The 21,835-nt window shown below is 47.3% G+C and overlaps 1 protein-coding gene across 4 annotated transcripts in view; it reads right to left on the bottom strand.

The window, feature by feature from the left end:
• Positions 1–21,835, bottom strand: part of SLC20A2 (solute carrier family 20 member 2) — a 57,165-nt gene that overhangs the window by 24,651 nt on the left and 10,679 nt on the right. The window contains exons 2-5 of one of the 4 annotated variants that reach the window (XM_023507667.1): positions 11,584–12,139; positions 6,382–6,483; positions 4,653–4,738; positions 1,598–1,694 (exon numbers count right to left, since the gene is read on the bottom strand). In XM_023507667.1, coding sequence (XP_023363435.1) covers positions 1,598–1,694; positions 4,653–4,738; positions 6,382–6,483; positions 11,584–11,872 — 574 coding nt within the window. In that variant the 5' untranslated portion in view covers positions 11,873–12,139. Of the gene's footprint in view, positions 1–1,597; positions 1,695–4,652; positions 4,739–4,858; positions 5,205–5,250; positions 5,403–6,342; positions 6,484–11,583; positions 12,140–21,835 lie in introns of those variants that run through there. The other 3 variants (XM_012812229.2, XM_023507668.1, XM_023507669.1) reach the window with 3 other exon arrangements.

The raw sequence follows: 21,835 nt of genomic DNA, 5'->3' as shown, positions 1-21,835 counted from the left end.
CTGTTCCAGGCCTTCCCAGCACCCAGCACTGTGAGAACACTCTGGGGACCCACACGGTGGTGGGTGAGCTCCATTCCATGGTTCAGATGCTGTTTCTCTGCCTCTCTGAGGTTTAATTCATCATGGGATGCAGACACTTTGAAAAGTCTGGGGCAGACATAGTTCACAGTCCATGAACTATAAAGCCTGCAGGGGCGTTGGCTGCTGCTACCTGAGCCTGGGCTGTCCTCTCTCCCTAGCTCTCACTGCTCCGACCTCCAGCCTTGCACTTTCGCCACCTGAAATCATCTGAAGTGTGCAGGCCCCTGCAGTCAGCATTTAAACTTTTTTTTTTTTTGAGGCAGAGCCTCAAGCTGTCCCCTTAGGTAGAGTGCTGTAGCTTCACAGCTCACAGCAACCTTCAGCTCCTGGGCTCAAGTGAATCTCCTGCCTCAGCCTCCCAAGTAGCTGGGGCCACAGGCGCCCGCCACAGTGCCCGGCTATTTTTTGGTTGCAGCCATCATTGTTGTTTGGCGGGCCTGGGCTGGATTTGAACCCGCCACTGCGGGTGTATGTGGCTGGTGCCTTAGCCACATGAGCCACAGGTGCCGAGCCATTTAAACCTTTAAAATTGGTGCTTTAAATGCTGTGAACCAAAGTAAAAGGTTATAGAATGTTAGAATCATGCAGAATTATCTTTTTAGTAATGAAGTGTGCAAAAATACAATTAGATACGTCTAATAAAGTAGTATCTGAGAAAAATTACCCAGGGGGAACCTGGGTTGAGAAAGCAACACGGATTTCCCTCTATTCTGGAAGATGGTACTTTTTGACTGTAAATAAGACATGCCAATTGGCAGAAAGCTTATCTTTAGAACATAGACAGGGGCGCTTTCTGTCAGATACGGCCAGTAACTGAACCTTATAACATAATAGTGGGTGTATTCAGAATCCTGCCGTGGGAGGCGCCCCTCACAAAGAAAAATAGGCACAGAAAAATTAATACAATGTCACCAGTTCATCAGCTTGGAAATGTATGCGACTAAAAACACCATACATACAGAATGTAAAAGAAAGGAATTTTCAACCGACTCCTCTCCCCTCTTCAAAAACCCCCGCAAACTCTTACAAGACAAAAGCCAAGAGAACGGGAAGAAACGGAGTAATTCTGGGGCAAGAGACTCATCGCTGGTTTCAGCGTCTGAAAAAACAAAGCATGGCTTCTGGTTCCACCCAGGTTAACTGGCGTGACCTGGAGGTATGGAAGGACCACTCCCCGGGCTGGGCGGGCACCGGGTGCTCCCACCCTGTCCTGGCCCCCCACCCCCAGCTCTGTCCTACGGCTCAGAGACGCCAAGTGAGTTGTAAAGGCAAAACAGCTGGGTGAAGACCAGAATGGGGGCGGAAATTTTCCTCTTTAGCTTGAAAGTCTGCTGCTTTTGCATTTCACAAATCTCTTGGGTATTTGCAACAAGTGAAGGCATTTACTGCTCCATGAAGAAGACCACCAGGGACCGTTTCTACTAACAGAGGCAGCAGCGCCAGCACCAAATACAAGGACCCCGTTAGGATCTCACTGCACCTCGCCTGCCGGATTTGGCTTCCAAGGGATTCTTACCTGGGGCTCCTGTGTACATGATGGAAAAGACATTTATTGCTATCGTAGCAGCATAGAACACCGGAAGGGCCCGGAGGCCATTGGGAACAGGGTCCTCCTGTGCAGCAATGAGATAAAGTGGGAGGTCAGGATTCCAGGAGGCTCTGAAGCCAACGCAGGCAAAACAACAGAAAATGGTGTTGCATGTACAACAGAGTCTCCCCAAACCCCAGTGTGGCCAAAAACGCTGGTGTTGTCACTGCCCGTGAAATGGCATCGGCTAGGGCCATCTCTCCCCCACACATGCAAGGTCGAGGAGCAGGCGACTGTGGCCAGCAGGCCCATTAAAGTGCTGGAGTCACAGGAGCTGGTGTCAGACTCAGAAACAGAAAGGAGCTGTTAGCTCAGGTCAGTTCCTGGGGACGCAAGCCCCGAGCTCAGCCTCTACTTTTTCAAAATGCGTGGCGCTCACTACTCTGGCTACATCCAGTTTGGCCCTAAAAGGCTACATTCCACAAATAGTCAGAGATTCTAATATCTGAGGATCCTCTAAGAGAATCAAGTGACTGAGACGGCGCTGCGGTACTGCTGGCCTCTGCGTCACTCCACCACACAGCACATGTCAGCCCTGGTACCCTGGGCAAGGCTTAGTAGCTATCCTTCGACTATTAACAGCTGCAAAGAATTGGGGTTCCTTGCCTACTGAAACATTTATTTACAACTTTAGGCTTCTGCTACAACACCCGCTAAGTCTAAGACCTCAACAAGAATGGTAACACACATGTTTTAGATTCAATGACTTCTGAGAACATATGAGAAATATTAGAGCTTTCAGCAGACCTACAGAGAAATGTGAAGCAGACGTGAGGGCCAGGAACTCCTCCGTGCAGCGCTGACACACAGATGTTGGTGAGGTAATTAAAAAAGGGACCACTTTCTAATAACTCTATAGGACATTTTCATGGCCACACTGTATACCACAACTGGAACATGGGGTTTAAAAACCAATGTGAGCCCCAGAAGTATGGATGATGAGCAGAGCCTCTCAAAGACACGACTGCCAAAGGCAAGCGTGTCTGGGGAGCAAGTATATTTGCACGACAGCACACACCACGCAGACGCCATTCTGGATGGTCTCAGGGAGCATCAGCCCTCATCCAGAAACCTGAGTGGGTGGAACAAGGCACGGCAGAAGCAGGAAGTGCCTCGGCCGTGTGACAGTCACGCTGGACCAGGCAGGGAGGTGGAAGGGTGGTAGATGCTGAGACTGCTGGGCCAGGGCCAGTGCCGAGGGACACAGCCGTATTATACTCTGAGAGGCAGCACTCCGAAGGGACCCAGGCTGCACGGAGAATAGCACACTGGGAGCTGGACCACCCACGGCCCCTGCTTTCCAAAGCAGTGCTCTCCTAGGGATAATAACTGCCGGACAAAGACCCCCAACCAATAACGTGTGCAGGTATACAGCCCCCTGAGTTTGTGTTTTTCAGTGAAATCACCCTCGGTTTTCTCGAACAACCTATTCTTAAAACTCAAATGACAGGATGAGCACGGTGGCTCAGGCCCATAATCCTAGCACTCTGGGTGGCCAAGGCAGGTGGATCCCTTGAGTTCAGGAGTTCGAGACCAGTCTGAATAAGAGCCAGACCCCCCCCCCCCATTAGCCAGGTGTTATGGCGGGCGCCTGTAGTCCCAGCTACTGAGGTTGAGGCAGGAGGATCACTTGAGCTCAAGAGTATGAGGTTGCTGTGAGCTGTGACACCACAGTACTCTACCCAGGGTGACAGAGGGAGACTGTCTCAAAAAAAAAAAGAAAGAAAGAAAAACACTCTCAAATGACAAACGTCCCACTTGACCTGTGTCCTTTCCTCTTCGTTCCTCTCTCTCTCCCTCTCCTGCTTCCTTCCCTCCGTCACCTGCTGCCCACCCAGACATCCCTTCTTTCCTCTTCCCAATTTGTAACAGGTATCTTGTACGTGCTGAGCACAGCACTGGGGGCTGGGACACAAAAGTGACAAGACAGGTGTGGTTTCCACTCTCACAGATCTTAAGGTCAAATAGTGAACAGGGAACTGAGCAAGAAATAAAACACCACACGACACGCTAAGTGCGATGACAAGCAGGTGCAGAGTCCCCAGGGAGCGAAAGAGGTGAGCAACCAGAGGTGAGCGGGAGAGAGAGGCTTCCCAGGAAGCCACACCCGGGGCTGGGAAGAGTTTGCCAGGCCGGGTGGATTCCAGGCAGGGGAAGTGAGCAAGGTGGAGGCTGGCGCCTTCCAAGGTGTAAACAAATAATCTATCATGTGGGTGATCCCAGGAGAAGGAACAGGGAGACAGGATGATGGCGAGTTCTTCCCATTCAAGAGAAAGGGCCCTCTACAGCCTCCCCAGCGAGCTGAGGGGAAAGAGCTGCTTTCTAGCCCGGACACAGCAGGAGGAGGCCTGTCCCTCGGGGGCTTAGGCAGGACGGTCAAAGGCAATGAGCTTTGTGGCTCATCAAATATTGCAACAGCCTCTGCACTGTCAAATAAAAGCAAGACAATCATGTTTTTGTTTCTAGAATACTGATCTCAGTATGTTCTAAGTTTTTTCAACAAAATGCACCCCCAAAGGGGATGTTCTTGTCTTTATTCTCAAATCGAATCCGATTGCTTTCTCTGTTAACGAAAATAGGAAAATGCCTTCACATTTGGGCAAGAAAATTCTCCAGCGGTTTTTAGTGATAGTCAATTTTAAGATTGTAACATGATCTCATTCTACTCCTCCAACATTCAGGAAATATATTATCTTTCCTTTTTGAGACCGGAGCATAACTCCTGGGAGTGCTGACTAATGAACTAAATCAGAGGGCCAAGAAACGCTATTTGTGATGCTGGTTTCCGGGGAGACTCTGGGTGACCCACCTTGGCTCTTTCTGGCCATTTATAATAATAATATCTGACCCTGGCTGCTGGGTGCCATGCCTTAACCACGTGCAAATACAACCATTCCCCTAATCCCTCTCGTTATTCATTTCGATTCAGCAGAACCAAAATGAGTTCTAAAATTTAATTAAAAATCCAAATAGTCTCACTTACCTTATTTAAGATGAAAATTCGGATGAGCACAAACAGCACGCCAGACATGAAACCAGACAGCAGTGGGGATATGAACCAAGAAGCAACTGAATGATTAAAAAAAAATCCAATGAATGTTAACAATTCATACATGTTTAGGGTCACACTATAGAACACAATAACCCAATGTATTATGCATATTAATAAACATTCCCAGAAGCATTCACCTTAACTCAGACTCTAACGAGCCCTGTGACAGGGCAGGGCTGACCTCTGCACATTTACAGCTATACTTAGACACACAGTCACACCTAACTGGTCCTTCCAGCAGTGACCAGGCCCCTGGAGCCCCTAGCCCACTATTCTTATCAAAACACATGGAGAGCCTGCTCTTGTCCCAACAGTGAGGGTCACGTAAAAGATGGGCCGGCTTCCATTTCATCTCCCAAGCCCAGCCTGGTGCTTTCATTCCTGACATCTAACGACTGGAGCCTTGAGTCAGTCTCCAACCAAGCAGTTCTCAACTCCAGCTTCGGATCGGAACCATCTGGGGAGTTTCAGAACTCTGTATGCTCTGGCTCCACCCCTAGGATTCTCATTTAAAAAGGCTGCATGGCACCTGGGCTCTGGTAGTTTTAAATTGCTTCCCCCAGGTAATTCTAAAGTGCAGCCAGGGTCGAGGTCCACTGTCCGGAAGCCTGGGATAGAAAGCGATTTTGCCGGCGGTCTGTGTCCCTGCTTGGCAGGTGAGGCTGCAGTTGACCCAGAGCTCCTAACACCACTGGGATTCCAGGAAAACAAAACCAAAAAAACAAAACAAGTAACCCAGCGGATGGACATGGGGTCAGAGTATTTTTCACAAGGCACAGTATCTACGAGGTTGAATGGATTCACCTCTTGCCAAAGGCAGAGGGAGGAGGGTAGCTGGTAGAGGGAGTGGGGCAGGCCCCTAACCCGAAGGAAGACTGGGCAGAGAGGGTCCTCCCCAGGGGCAGACCCCGGAGCCCTCAGGTGCAGTGAGGTAAGTGCTGGGGCCCACGCTGAGGTTTCCCCACAACACGAACTATCTCCTGGGTTGGAAATACCTTCCTCACTCGGGCCTCACCTTTCTCTGACCTTTGATTTCAAAAATAAAATTTAAAATAAGTTTTAAATTTCTCTCCTGCCTGAGAGGAATAGAACATGATTTTCAAGATGATTTTCATGATTTCTAGATGACAGTGTAACATCTTAGAATGAAGTTAAAAAACTAATGCCTGGCTTGGTGCTCACAGCTCAGTGGTTAGGGCGCGGGCCACATACACTGAGGCAGGTGGGTTCGAACCTGTCCTGGGCCTGCTAAACAACAATGACAACTACAAAAAGTAGCCGGGCGTTGTGGCGGGCGCCTGTAGTCCCAGCTACTTGGGAGGCTGAGGCAAGAGAATCGCTTAAGCCTGAGAGTTTGAGGTTGCTGTGAGCTGTGACGCCACAGCTCTCTACCGAGGGTGACATAATGAGACTGTCTCAAACAAACAAACAAACAAACAAAACCAACGCCTAACAGGTCACCATCTCCACTGACAGGAATTATAAGGGTAAATGTATTACCCTACTGTACAGGTCTTCTAAACATTAACATTTGAAAGAAAAAATATCAAAGTCATATTTAATAAAACTTAATCTAGAAGCATAACCTCCTCCTCCTGGAGGTAAAAGACGCCGGCATTACCGATCTTGACCAGCTCCATCCACTGCACTCCCTTCGTACCGATGGCCACGAGCGAGAACCCGATGGTGGACCCGACAATGCAGTGGGTTCCTGAGATGGGAAGTCTCAGGAAAGACGCAATCAGCTGCCAGACAGCCGAGCCTGGGGAGGAGGAAGGGGGAAAGTCAGGCAGAGTCTCAGCCACCCCGGGGACAGATCTCAACTGCCGTCCTCGGTGACAGGCCCAGACTTTAATTTTGGACAAATTGTTTCTTCACAAAGCGCTGCGGTCCTGACAAAAATCGCCCGGTTCGCTGTGGTGGAGGGAAGGGCTCTCCCTGGCTCCTCATGGAGGGGACAACTGGCCCCTCTACGGACGTGTCCCCTGACATTAGGTATTGGCCGCCTCTGTCACACTCGAGTGAGGGGAGGACGAGGCACTCACTCATTCTGGAGTGAGGCGCGACCAAAACCAAGCAAAAGATTAAAGTCTCGAAATGACACAGAAGGTAAGAAAGGCGACAGTGAGAGAAGCTTTCTCTCCGGTTACGCCTGACAGTTGCTGAAGGAGGAGGACGAGACATCGGGGATGTCGCCTAAGAGGAGAGGGGAAGACTGGGCTGGTTGTCTGCTTTTCCGTCTCCTATGAGAAACCGCTGTGATGTTTAACCCCAGTGGGCACCGATGCTCAGACCCTGCCCAGCACACCAGGCCTGTTATTCATTCTCAGTCATTAAGAAGATCCCTTTAGCTCAGTGGTTCTCAACCTTCCTAATGCCGCGACCCTTTAATACAGTTCCTGTGGGTCACGACCCACAGGCTGAGAACCGCTGCTTTAGCTGGTCACAATGGCTCATGCCTATGATCCCAGCACTCTGGGAGGCCGAGGCAGGAGGATCCCTTGAACTCAGGACTTCGAGATCAGCCTGAGCAAGAGCGAGATCCCATCTCTACTAAAATTAGAAAAAAACCAGCCAGGCACTGTGGTGGACACCTGTAGTCCCAGCTACTTGGGAGGCTGAGGGAGGAGGATGGCTTGAGCTGAGGAGTTTGAGTTTGCTGTGAGCTGTGATGCCAGCGGGGCACTCTACCCTGGGCAGAAAGTGAGACTTTGTCTCTAAGAATAAAAAGAAGACGACGAGGATCCCTCAGTTTGGGCTCCATGTCCTTCCGCCTCAATTCCACTGGTCTTTTCTAGGCTTAAAGTTTTTCTAGGCTATAGTTCACGTCAGGTATTTTTATAAGCAGATCAAATTCTGCATGAGTATTAAAAGCCTCAGCTGGGAGAGATCGCTTTCAGGAACAGTTGCTGAAAAGCCCGTACAGAACTGTACGGGAACAAAGGGTTCAGCTGATGAGCTGGGCACATTATTAATCCCCAGTGTTAATTCTGGAAACCCGGTTGCTTGGCAGCAGCAACAGTTTTAAGCAGACTCCTGGCCTTTCCTTCAAAGATATCTGAGCTGCAGAACGGTCATTCAGGCTGTCACTGGTCCCAGTGTGTGAAGCAACACAGACAGCCGCTCCAGGAGTACCAGGCGCTCTGACCTTTGAGCTGAGCTGCTGTGACCTGCGTCTATCCCTGGAGTGTGCATGGGGGGAGAAGGGGCCAGCCCCCTGCGGCCCCAGACCAGTCAGAAGCCTGGTGGCAGCGCCAGACTTCCCTGAGGACAGGCCCTTAAGCCTCCACATCTGAGCCCTGGGCTCCTCAGGGACTAGTTGTTTCAAAAGTAAAGCCAGTGTTTGGAGTACACAGAACTGTAACTTAAAAAGCAAACTGTGTGATTCATATTCCTGCAGCAATTAAAATAATCTAATGACAGAATGGGAGAGACTCCCAGCTGGACTCAGACCATGAGATTTCTCCTTCCTGAAAGCGGCGATCCCTTCTCTGGCTGACTTTGTACAATATGTCCCGGAGTCCTACTGATAAGTAGAGAGAAGGGGGCTGCCTGGCAGGGGAGGGAGGAGGGCAGAGCAGCTGCGGGAGGGTGGGTGAGGCAGGGACGCCTGCATGGGGGCCTGGGAGGTCTGATGTCAAGAAGAGCAGTGGGAAAAAGACAGAGATAATTTAATGTAAGATAATGACAGCCTACAACGGGGAGAGGGATTAAGCACGGGATGCAAGACAATAAAACTCAGGGGAGGTGGGGAGATGGGCGTTAAGGGGACAGAAATGGCAGAGGGAAGGCTCAGGATCACCAGGGAGGGGCACATGAGGCAGCAAAGAGTGTGGCTGGAGGACCTGGAGCTCTGGGAGTGCAGGGAGCTTAAAGGGAACTGTGCACTTCCCAAGGGGGTTCAGGGAGCGACGATTTCACACTGGGGTGGGAATTTCTGCAAGGAGACCAGGAGTGTTGAATCCAGACTTTTGGAACCACAGCTGGTTCCCCACAAGGTGGATTGACGGTTGCTCTAGGGCTGAGCAAGGATCTCAGAAGGTGACTAATTCAGGAGTTTTAGCTGGCATTTGCGACCTGCCATCTGAACTCAGACACAGGTATCAGAAAGCGGAGAGAGATTCCTCGGGCTAGAGAAAAAAAATGAAGCAGAAGAGAATGAAGGGCAGGGAGAGAGGGGGAAGAAGAAATGAATTTAGAAGAGGAAGACAGAAATTCAGGCCTCTGTACAGAATCCGCCTTGGTTTAGGCCAACAGTAATTATACCACCCTCTTAAATTTACATAGCTCCCATTGCAAAGAACCCAATTTAAAAAATCTAGGTTAACTCACATAAATTCCCAACAAAATAGGCTTTGAGAGTCATCTAACCACATACCAAAATAAATACATAAGTAAAATAAAGAGACCAAAGCAAACAAAATCAAGTTATTCAAGCAAAACCTCAAATTGCTTTGGTAAACCCAAATTCTAGTTGAGGTAAGCATCCTTCATTTTTTTCAGTAAAGAGCCAAAGGCCAGGGGTGGGAAAAACTGAACAACTGGACAAGCTTTCCTGTCCCTGTGAGAAGCTGGAGGCTCAGGAAACCGTCCGCCTTCCAGGGGCCCCCAGCAGCGGGGCCAATCAGTCTCTCAAACGGGCACCCCAGTCCTCAGAAGTTTTAACCAACAAAGGGAAAACTTCAGTTAAGATTTAGTTTTATCTCTCATTTTACTCACATGATCCTGACTGAAAAAAAATCTTAATTTTAGCTTAACGTAATTTAAATCTTAGATATCTATCACGACTACCAAGAGTGAATTTTACACATAATTGGTTATTCTTTTTTTTTTTTAAGAGACAGATTCTCACTATGTCACCCTAGGTAGAGTGCTGTGGTGTCATAGCTCACAGCAACCTCAAACTCTTGGGCTTAAGCGATTCTCTTGCCTCAGCCTCCAGTGTAGCTGGGACTACAGGCATCTGCCACAACACCTGGCTATTTTTTGGTTGTAGTTGGTCCGGGCTGGATTCGAACCCACCAGCTCCGGTGTATGTGGCTGGCGCCCTAGCCTCTGAGCTATAGGCACCGAGCCATAATAGTTATATTTCAGAGGGAAATTTTCAATTACATCTGACTATGCTGAGAAACACATGTTCAGCAAAGGCAAGAAAAATTCAGTAATGACAACAGCTGTTGGAATCAAAGTGACCTTCAACCTCAGGTCTTTACAGCACAGAATGTCAAACCGAGAGGCAGGAGCTCTTTAACATCTGTTCCCAGCCTGCTCAGTCAAACATCGAATCTCCTCTCAGGGCACACGGCTGCTTCTGGTCAGATGCCTCAACAATTTGTCAAACTAAGATTTGCCATCTTAAATTTGGCAAATAAGTGCCACATTCCAGCTGCTTAAGAAACAGGTGACAAAGTAGACCACTAGGAACCTGTGGTCTGTATTCCTGGCACCCCGGTGTCTTACCACCCTCCAGGACTCCTCCTGCAAAAGGCCATGTCCTGTGGAGAGCAGGTGGCAGGATTCCTCTCCAACCCCCTTCCCCTGAACCAAATTGTCCCCAAATTACCCACATAGAGCAGCTGTCTGCTGTGACAGCATCTCTGTCTAGAGCAGCGGTTCTCAACCTGTGGGTCGCAACCACCCCTTTTTAATAATGAAAATATGCTGCGGCATTAGGAAGGTTGAGAACCACTGATCTAGAGGCAAGCACAGAAAGAGCCCTGTCAGCTGAACGTTCCCACATTTCTGCCTGGAATGTTCTTTCCAGCTGTAGTAGAGGTGCTGAGTCTGTGTCATCACAGCCGCCCGTCAGCCTCCTCACTCAGGGCCACTCCCCTCCAGACTTCTCTTCATCTAAACATCCTATAACCAGGCAACTACACATTATTTTTTGGCCAAAAAAACAAAACAAATATACCGATGGAGCTCCCGGAGGTAGAATCAGAAAATCCAAACAAAAGGATTACAAATAACACAGGAGACCAGAATTTCTTGAAACATAAGCACTTAGTGAAGATTCACTTGGTCACTGAATCTGAACTGAGAACTCAAACTGAGAATATAAAAGTTCATACATGTTATTTATTGACATTCAGGTTTTCAAAACATTGCACATGTCCTAATTGATGAAAAATCTTAAGAAAAAACATAAATCGCTGCTCAAGGAAATGTCACAAGGAAACCTCAAAAACACATCCATTTAGAGGTGTTATTTCTTTAATAACTCTTAACCCTGAAACAATAAAAAGCTGTTCTCTAAAGATCTTTTTCTGTATTTTGTGAAAGTATCCACTTAGCCAAAATCTATTTGAACAACTAAGTTGGCTTAAGTTTTGAGAAAATAAATGGTTTGCTTGCTATTTAAACACTTTAAAAATTGTAATCAAATTAATATTCAGAGAGCAAAAATAAGATATTAGGTATAAAACATTGAGCCAGGCTTTGAAAAGTCAAAGCAAAAATCACATTTATGAATATAATCAAAGTACTGGGTGGAATCAGGCCGGTAGACAGGTGTGTCCCACTGGGGTAAAGAAAGCTGTAGGCCGGGCAGGGTCAGTCATGCCTCTGATCCCAGCTCTGTGGGAGACTGAGGTCGGTGGATCCCTTGAGCTCAGGAGTTGGAGATCAGCCTGAGCAAGAGCAAGGCCCCATCTCTACTAAAAATAGAAAACAAATGCTGGGCGTTGTGGCAGGTGCCTGTAGTCCCAGCTATAGGGGAGGCTGAGGCAGGAGGACTGCCTGAACCCAGGAGTCTGAGGTTGCTGTGAACTAGGCTGAGGCCATGGCACACTAGCCTGGGCGACAGAGTGAGACTCTATCTCAAAAAAAAAAAAAAAAGAAGAAGAAGAAGAAAGCTACCTACCGACCATGGCACTAACTTCCCCGGCCATCAGGGTTTCCACAGTCTTATTGTACAGGTTCACATCAATGATGCCTTTCCGAATGGTCTCTCCTACTTTGGCTCCCAATAATACAGAGCCGGTGGTTTCAAATATCGAAGCCAGGATGCACGCCTGCCTCAGGGTCACCACGCCAGAGCCCACGGCAGTCCCAAACGAGTTGGCCACGTCATTTGCACCGACAGAAAATGCCAAGATAAAAGCTATGATGAAACCCAAGATGACCATCCACAAATACTCCTCCATGGCCATTTTGGAAAGTGGCTTTTAGGTACTTTTCTTTTGCTGAAATATTTTAAATAAACAAAGCTCGAGGTTATAAACTTGGTAAGGCCGAGAGTTCTTGTAAACAGTGTTGCGTTTGCTCTGGAAAGTGCTGGACAGTGTTGGAGCCTGAACAAACTGCTAACTGCTGGTTTTCAAACTACTGTCAGTACAGTTCATTTGGTTCTGTTCAGTCAGCGGTAAAACACATTCCATATTTTTCCTCCCAATCTGGGAAAGCTGTGATGTCTCCTCCTGCAACGGGAAGAAAACAAAAGACATCAATTACCCGAAGCAACCTCTAACAGTCCGTTCTTTCTGAAATAAATGTTTTAAGCCTGCTAATGGGATCTAAGCTTGGCATACATCAGATCTAACCGTAAAACAATTCCAGAAAGATTATAATTAGGGTAGCCTCCCACAGCAAGAGAAAAACCCCTGGTTTCTAGAATTGTCAGAGGCCGAAACATGCTTAAAGATTATAGCCTGACCACGTTCCATTTTTTGTGCAATCTGAAAACACAATTTGGTCGTTATTTGCAGAGAGGAACAACTGCCTCAAATAAGTCAAAGATAAAGAAAGAAGAAATTTAGGTTACACGGTCTTTCCAACAAGTGGAATATGCCTAGTTTCCTGGGACGGGGGTAACCAGCTGTGAGTCTGACACCACAAGGTGCAGCCAGTCATCTTGCTGCCTGTTTCCACAGAAGGAGCCGGCACTTTATGAAAACATCACACACGTGTCTGGAAGAAAGCTTTGGGGCGCGAGTGCAAAGCCACTCATCCAGGGGGTGACAAAGGTGGGGTGAAGGGCCTCGCTGGCCTCAGCCCCTCCTAGCCTCTCCCCTCACTCTGCTGCCCTGTTCCCAGCTCCTCGCTCTTCCTTAAAACACCATGCACCTGAGCGGCGCCTGTGGCTCAAAGGAGTAGGGCGCCAGCCCCATATGCCAGAGGTGGTGGGTTCAAACCCAGCCGCAGCCAAAAATTTCAAAAAAAAAAAAAAGCCAAATAACACCATGCACCTGAGGGTGACTCTACCACGAAGAACCTTCCCTGACAGCTGCCCAGCCCCATCCTCCCTCCACTTGGGCCACATGTCACCTCCCTTGACCTGGTAAACAGCAGCCCCTCCCTGTATGCCTTTTGGGAGGGAGAAGAATTGCCAAAAAACAAATCCGTGAAGCACAATTCGCCATTAAGAGCATCATAACTACGGTCTTCTATTATTGGAGAGTCCAGGTATCAAATCTGCGTGTTTTCTTTGAATGGTATTTAGGCTTTGCCTGGCGCAATACATGTTACTGAACTAAATAAATTCCATGCCATAAGCAGCATAATACTTTGATCCATCAACAATAAGGCTTTTTAGGGAAAAGAGACAGGGCACAGAATTTTATGTACACTGTGATTATAGCGGTGTTAAAAATGACTGAAACGTACTGTCCCAAAGTTATAACAGAGGTTGAGTTTGAGTGGTAGTGTTTTTTCTTTCCTCCCCCAAACAGTCTACTGTAGATACATGCCTTTCAAATGAAAATAATATATAACAAATAAATAAACAAAAATACACTGAGCGCTACCTATGTCTGCAAGCTACAGGCACACCATGAAATAGAAAATGCACACGGACAGAGCCAATCCCATTTTTCTAAGATTTTTAGCCTATTTAATTTTGGAGCTTCAGATCCTGAGTGAGATCAATGGAGAGACTACTCTAAAAGCGAAAGATGACAATCACCTAAAAAAGTAGTTTATTAGTCAGGACGGAAACAGGTGCAGCAGCTCGTGGCTATAATCCCAGCACTTTAGGAGGATGGGGTAGGAGGAGTTAGGAGTTTGAGACCAGTCTAATATAGTGAGACCCCCATCTCTACAAAAAGTAGAAAAACGAGCCAGGCATCATGGCACATGCCCACAGTCCCAGCTACTTGGGAGGCTGAGGCAGGAGGATCCTTTGAGCCCAGGAGTTAGAGGTTTCTCTGAGCTACGAGGACCCCACTATACTCCAGCCCAAGCAACAGAGCAAGATGTCTCTTAAAACAAAGAAAGCGACAGGCACTCTAAATCTATAAATGAAAATAAAAACAAAAAATATTTTTGGCCAATGTTATCTATCTTAAAATACGAACGAATCCTTGAAGAAATCTTGTTTGGGAGGCTACCTTGCCAATTTGGCAGACAAGGACAGTGTTCAGCAAATGTGAAGAGCCTTTCCTGTGCTAGTCACTGGAAATCCACTGGTGAACACACACGGATGTGGGCCTGGCCACAGGGATGGAGAACAGACACTAACCAAATAAACACATGGACGCGTGACTCTATGCTGGTGACAAGTGCTATGAGGCAAGGAGACAGTGTCCCCAGTTAGGGGGTGACTCAGCAGTGCCAGGAGTGACTCTGCACCCGAGGGGTGCTCATTCCAGACCCTGCCACATGGGGAAGGAGGGCCCCATGCGGACACACCACTGAAGGGGCTTCATCAGAGCAGGGTGCTGGCTCCGTCAGGCTTGGCATTCTAGAGAGATCACTGGCTGTGAGGCATTAACGGGCTGGCAAGGAGGCAGTGAGAGTGTGGAGCGGTGACCTCTGAGCCCACTGCCATGAGAGGAGGTGCGCAGCCCAGGTGCTAGGGGGGGACCAAGGGGAGTGAAGTGACTCCAGAGGCTATTTCAAGCGCTGAGACCCCACAGGACTGGGTGATGGTTTATAGATGGGGGTGGAGAGAGGACAGGCAGCCTATGGACTGGACTAAAATACAACTGAGGGGTGTTTCCCTTTTCTGTTGCTTTAATTTTGCTTTCTGGTGCTAGGACAGGGTCTGACCACAGGCTGACTTTCGGACGTGCTCCCCATGTAGACACTAATGGGAGGCAGTGCCAGGGCAGCCGTGTCCCAGCCCAGGGTTGCTCAGGGTGTTATCCTCTGCATGTTGCCTTGGGCGTGTCACCCGAGATTCCCTCTCCTACCCAGACCATGCGAGGTAACTTACTTCCACAGCTGCGTCTAGGCTCTTCAGTTTGGCTTTTGTCTGTTCTGGTCATACCCTAAGCTGACCCACCTACGTCACTGGTTGAGGAGAAAGTGCCACCTCCTCCTTCTCTCTCTGCAGTTAAAAAGGGAGCATTTGTTTCTCTGGGTGGAGGAGGTGCAGGGGTTGCAGTCAGAGGCTCCGGGTCCAGCCCAGCCTGCGACAGGCTCCATAACGTTAGTCCAGTGGTTCTCAACCTTCCTGATGCCGCCACCTTTTAATACAGTTCCTCATGTTGTAGTGACCCCCAACCATAAAATTATTTTCATTGCTACTTCATAACTGTAATTTTGCTACTGTTGTGAATCGGAATGTAAATATCTGATATGCAGGATGGTCTTAGGCGACCCCTGTGAAAGGGTCGTTTGACCCTCAAAGGGGTCTCGACCCACAGGTTGAGAACTGCTGATCCAGGCGCTCATTACATTTTTTTTTTTTTTTTTGCACATTATCCAAAATTTTCTACCAGGTGCAATGACTTTGGCCAATGGAAGACCCTTCAAAACATTGCAAAGCACGTTTTTTAGGAAGCTAGGCGTGTACCACCAACATTGCTTGGTTTTCTTTAATAAGCAAAATAAATTTACCATGAATCTATTTATGTTTTCAGCCCAGGCCGCTCAGGCAATTTCTTTTCAGGCTTACTATCTACCATATAAGACATAACACACATCGTACATTCCTCTTATTTATCTTGGTTTTTCAAGAATATCCTTTTGTTCTGGTATCTCGAGCGCTGGTGAAAATCTCTCTGCACAGTGCGGTATCTTCTACTATGTTCCAATCTGCAGGACGCCAAAGGCCACCCTCAGTCACGCTAGGTCCTCCCCTGGCTGAGGCTCTTCCTTCATCTTCCTTCTGGAGGTTTGGCTACCAGAACCAAACTGAACTGAAAAATGCCCCGATGGTGCCAAGTGTCTGCTGGCCTCTTTTACTGAAACACTATTTGAGGTTAATGCTTACAAGAAGCAACCTATAATTACTCTTTTATTTCTGTTTTGGTTGGCAGAAGGAGAGAATCATAGGACATCAGAGTTTGAAGGGTCTTTAGAAGTGATCTAGTCCAATTTTGGTCTAGAATAAATAAAATGAAGTTTAAATCCAGAGTCCCTCAGGGCACTCTCCAGCCACCATTAGCCCCTGTGATGGTGGGAGACAGTACAAAGGGACTCACAAGTGACACTCGGGTGAGACCTTCATCAGGCCCCCTGGCAACACGAGGTTCTCCTTTGGGAGCTGAGATTCCTTGTGGGCCTGGCCTGAGCTGGGCTGGGAAGGAGGACAGGGTGCCGAAGAAGATAGATTACTAAGAACACAGCAAAGCCTTCATCCTTGGAAATTTCCAAGATCCGATGACGCCCTCCAGTCCAACCCAAGTCTATCATCCCACATCCACCAGAGACCACAGGACCAAGAAGAGACCATCAGGCCTGGAACTGTGAACCACAAGACAGTCCTGTGGGGAGGGGTGGAAGCGTCTGGCCCTTTCTTGAGTGGCGCCATCGAGGGGCTTCGTGGATTCGGGGCACGTGAGCAAACTCACTCTGGTCCTCCATCTCTGAAGCTCTGCCTTCAGACCCTGAGGCTCACCCCGCTGAGCCCTGGCTCCTCTCAGGCCTCGTTCCTGCCGTATTCACTCTCCCTCCTGCTTTACTCTCATTCTGACATTTAAGTTTCTTCCCAGCTCATAAAGCTTTTGTGTTATTTAGATGTTTTCCACACAGCCTCTTGCTCTCTGGGAAGGCATTATATAAATCTATTAAATATATTTTTAAGGAAGGAAGAAATAAACAGCAAGAATAATTAAAATGAGATACAGTTAGAGGAGGCAGGGTGAAATGGCTGAAGAAGAGAAGGTTTAGAAAGTCTTATGCGGAAAACATTTTTTTTTTTTTTTTTTTAAATTGAAAGTCTCTGGAAGTGTGAGCACCATCTCTTGGAGATGTTTGGGTGGAATCTGAATGATGGGTAACTGCAAACAAGATTTTCTTTATTGTTTTCGTTTTAAATTTATAATTCAATGCATTCATGAAAATATTTTTTATAAGGAAACACATCAGTCACCCTTTGTCTAATTTAAGGATGGAGCACCAGAAAACAGTCTTTCATTTAACAAGAAAGGCTATTTGGATAGGAAGAAAAGATGTCTGACTTAATGGGTTCGTGCACAATGAAATCAGCTCTGTGGGAAATGTGCATTACCCGCAGGAGAGGTTCTTTTTTTTTTTTGAGACAGAACTTCATTTTGTCGCCCTTCGGTAGAGTGTTGTGATGTCATAGCTCACAGCAATCTCAGACTCTTTGGGCTCAAGTGATTTTCTTGCCTCAGCCTCCCAAGTAGCTGGGACTATAGGCAGGTGCCCACCACAATGCCTGGCTATTTTAGAGAGGAGGTCTCGCTCTAGCTCAGGTTGGTCTCGAACTTTTGAGCTCAGGTAATAATCCACCTGTGTTGGCCTTCCAAGAGTCCGGGGGTTACAGGTGTGAGCCAGCACGCCCGGCTGCAGTACAGATTTATAAAGCAGACTGCCACACGGCTGAGGCGTTGCAAGTACAGGCTGTTGGAAAGCAGGCCCAGGAATAGCTGAGCTTTGTACGCTTATTCCCACTCTAAGTGACAAATCTTCTAATTTCCCCCTTTCTATATGCACTATAAATCCCCCCCATACCCTAAGTACTTTTTCCCACTCACAACAAAACATAGATTAATTTTCATGAGCAAATCACTTAACACATAAAACTTCTATCAAATGGCAAACCTAGGATCGCTTGTTCCAATTCTGTGCCTGAAGTGTCAGACTATTTGGCTAACTTCCAAGAGCTATATTAGGGAAATACTTTCCTTTCAGCCACAGTTTAAAATGGAACATGTATGAAAATAGATTCCGTTCTTACATATTTATTTGCTAGTTTTGTTCTGAGTTTATTGGAGGCTCGATGAAAATATGGATGGTACGTATAAAACGTTGATTCCTGATACACGTTCTTTCTGTTAATGCAACATTAATATAAATAGGAGAGTTGATAAATGAAGATTATAATCTTAATGGTTTTCCGTTCTCAACTTACAGCCCCATATTTCTTGTTCTCATTCCAGAGATTCTTAAGCAATAGTTCTGGGCAGCACAAAAAAGCAGGAGAGGACAAGTGATTATTAAATTGATGTGGCCAGCCGCTTCCTCCCCACTCTGCACAGAGTCTGTTCAAGTCTCCAAGATACTGCTAGAAAAGTTTAGAAACCTGATTGAACTCTGCCAATAACCTGCCAAATTAGCAGCGTCAACAGGCTAAATGAGGCAATAAATTCCCCAAATTGATCATCTGATTGATAAGTCGGGTGGCAATTCAGCAGTTCTTCCCACCGCCCTAGGAGACTACCGAAATCAAAATCTTTGTCTAAGTTCAGAAACCATAACCATTTGCTTGATGTTACCTTCAGAGAGCCACAGGAAACAGCAGTTAAAAAATATAAAAGAGATAAGACGACTGCTAAGATTTCTCTGAAAATCCTTTCCTTACTCTGAGACTGTTCCTGGCCCTCAATTCCCTGACGCATGATCAGAATCATCCTTCTGGAGCAAGTGGTCAGCCCTGTGGGCCTCAGTTTTTCCTTTAGAAAACGTGGAGCGAGGGAGGGTGCTTCCATGTCCAGGGTCACTTCCCTTCAGCCTGAAGAACTTCCTTAGTGTTTCCGGCAAGGCAGGGCTGCTAGCAGTGGAGTCTCTCGGTTTTTATTTACTTGGGCATATTTTTCTTTTGCCTTCAGTTTAGAACGACAGCTTCGCAGATGTAGGATCCTTTTGGCATTTTAATGTGCCTCCTGGCTGCCCGCTGGCCTATTTCCCATGGGAAGTCAGCTGTCCACCTTGTTGGACTTCCACTGTACTAATCAATCGCTTCTTTCTTGCAGCTTTCAAGAGTTTTTCTTTGTCTTTCAAACTTTTTTTTTTTTTGAGACACAGTCTCACTTTGCCACCCTCGGTGGAGTGCTACGTCACAGCTCACAGCAACCTTTAACTCTTGGGCTTAAGCGATTCTTTTGTCACAGCCTCCCAAGTAGCTGGGACTACAGGTGCCCACCACAAGGCCCGGCTATTTTTTTGGTTGCAGTTGTCATTATTGTTTAGCTGGCCAGGAGGCGGGTAGGGCGGGAGTTTGAACCTGCCAGCCTGGGTGTATGCGGCCGGTGCCCTAGTCACTGAGCTACTGGGGACGCCCTGTCTCAAACTTCTGTATGGAAGTTATGTCTGGAGACTGATTTCTTTGCGTTTTTCCTAAGCGGAGTTTGTGACGTTTCTCAGATGTGTGGACTAGTGCTTTCCATCCCATGTGGAAGTTAAACTATTTTTTTTAAATATTTAAAATGACTGTTACTTACTTTTAAACATTTAAGCATTTTCCACCCCTTTCTCTCTTCTCCTCCTGGTCTTGCTGTCAGCCTGCTGAGGGGTGGTTCACTTTGCTCCGGGCTCTACTCCTCTCTCCATCTTTCCTTTCAGTTCTTCAGGCTGCAAAATCCTCACTGCTCTATCTTTCTTCTGCCGACTCTGCTGAACCCCTCTAGTGAGTTTTTCATCTTGGTCACTGCAGTTCTCAACGACAGAATTTCCTTTGTTGTAATATTTTGAAATGTGGTGAAATACAGAACATCAAACTCCTTGTGTTAGCAGCGTGGACATGCACAGTTCGCAGCGGGAGGGACACTCACCCCGCACCTACTTGCCGCCACTGAACTCTTTTTTTTTTTTCACTTGCAAAACTGAAATTCTGTCCCCATAAAACAAGAACTCCCGATCCCCCTCCACCCAACCCCTGGCAACTAACACTCTGTTTTCTGAGCCTATAGATCTCACTACCTAAGGATCTCGCTTGAGTAGGATCAGGAAGTGTTTGTCCTTTTGTGAGTGGTTCATTTCCCTTAGTGTAACGTCAGGGTTCACCTATGTCATGGCACATGTCAGAATGGGCTTCCTTTTTAAGACTGAATATATCCCATGGCCTGAATAGATCACATCTTACTTCCTGACTCACCCATCAGTGGACATTTGGGTTGCTTGAACCTTTCGGCTACGGAGCTACGAGAGCGAGGACACGAATAACCTGTCTCTGAGCTCGCGCTTTCAGTTCTTTTGGGTTTCTACTCAGAAGTGGAATTACTGGATTAGGTGGTGATTCTGTACTTAATTTTTCAAGGAATCGCCCTACTCTTTCCCATGGTGACCTTGTCTGCAGGCATCCCACTAACAGCACAGGTGCTCCATTTCTCCACTGCCTTGCCGACACCTGTTACGTTCTGTTCTTGAATTTAGCAGCCTTCCTGAGGGGTGTGAGGTGGATCTCAGTAGATGCTGAGTTTCGTTTTCCTGCTGATCAGGATGCTGACCACCTTTTCACAGGCTGGCTGGCTCTCTGGGTATCTTCTTTTGAGAATTATCCACCCGAGTCCTTTGCTCACGTTTTAACTGAGTTATTTGTTTTTTATTGTTGAGTGGCAGGAGTTACTTATCTATCCTGGATACTAATCCCTTGTCAGATATATGATTTGTAAATATTTTCTCCTGTTCTGTAGGTTGTCTTTTCATTCTGTTGTGTCCTTTGATGGACATAAATTTTAAATTTTGGTTGTAGTCCAGTATTTTCACTCTTGTTGCCTGTGCTTGTGGTGTCCTTATCTCCACTATTTAATAATTCCTCTCTCTTTAGCTACCTTCTCTCCTTGACGGGTCTGCCACTAGGCTTTCCTTTAATTCTTTAGACACGGCTTCCTTCCATCTTTGAACATATTTACAATGGGCTGCCTCGAAGTCTTTGACAAGTTCACCATCTGGGCCCCTCAAAAATGGTCTCTACTGCCCGCCCGCCCTGTGCGTGTTCCCACCATCCAGTTCCTCGTATTTTGCGTTGTCTCACTGAAAACGGGGCCTTTTAGATGTAAATTGTTAACAACTCTACCTACGGACGCCCCCACTCTCCAGAGCTCTGCTACTTGACGGGGCGTGTGGCTGATCTACTTCTGTGAAGTCTACTTCCCTGCACGCAGCCCGGCCACCCCGCTCAGGGCTCTTCCCTGCTTCCCTATTTCTGGTGGGCTTGCCGGGGTTAACCTGTGGGACAGCACAAGCCACTTATTGGTCCAAGTTCTGCTTAACCCCCTTAGCCAGTTAAATCTGACCCTTTCCCACAGATGTCGCTCCTCAGTTCAGGAGTGGCGAGGGGAATCCTGAACACCCAGGGTAGCACGAGAGTGTTCTCTGTGGAGTCGGAATTATTCTCCATCCTGTCTGTCATAAAAATCTGTGCAGGTGAAAAATTCACAGAACTATACGCTAGAAAAACTGAGTTTTACTGGGTGTCAAGTTTTTTAAAGAAGTGACCAGGATTTGTGTCTAGAGCAAGATCCTCTCTGCCCGTCCTGCCCTCACGAGCTGCCTCCAACTCGGTCTTCTGAGTTCTCAGACAGCCAACCTTCGTAGTCAGCGGGGAAAAGGCAAGTGGAATCTTCTTACTGTGCCGCCACCTGCCCAGGGCCACCTTTCTCAGAACACAATATAAAGGAAACCTTTAAACATGTTCCGTTCTAATATTTAATAGTACGATCATGTCAAAGTTTTGCTACTGCGTCAGGGAGAAGCTGCTTCCATATTAGGCTTTGAGTCATTTTCCTTCAAGTTAAAATTCTGGATTTATTTAATTGTTACTGACATGCCTCTAAGGGGCTGAAGACCCTGTGACTTAAAGATCCAGGGGAAAAAAGCCAAACATACATAAACAAAGGCAGCGCTGGAAAAATGAGCCCTGACAGAAGGAGGTGGGTGCTGGGTGCTCTGCCCTCTAAGTCCCTGGGGACACTGAACTCCGCAGAGCAGCCAGGGCAGAGGGACAGAGCCACTCAGTGGCTCCCTCGTCCTGCCAGCTGCCACTT

The sequence above is a fragment of the Otolemur garnettii genome, unplaced genomic scaffold, assembly GCF_000181295.1.
Source record: "Otolemur garnettii isolate 467f Iridium unplaced genomic scaffold, OtoGar3 scaffold00197, whole genome shotgun sequence".
Taxonomy (NCBI): Eukaryota; Metazoa; Chordata; class Mammalia; order Primates; family Galagidae; genus Otolemur; species Otolemur garnettii.
This window is presented reverse-complemented; position numbering and strand designations above follow the sequence as displayed.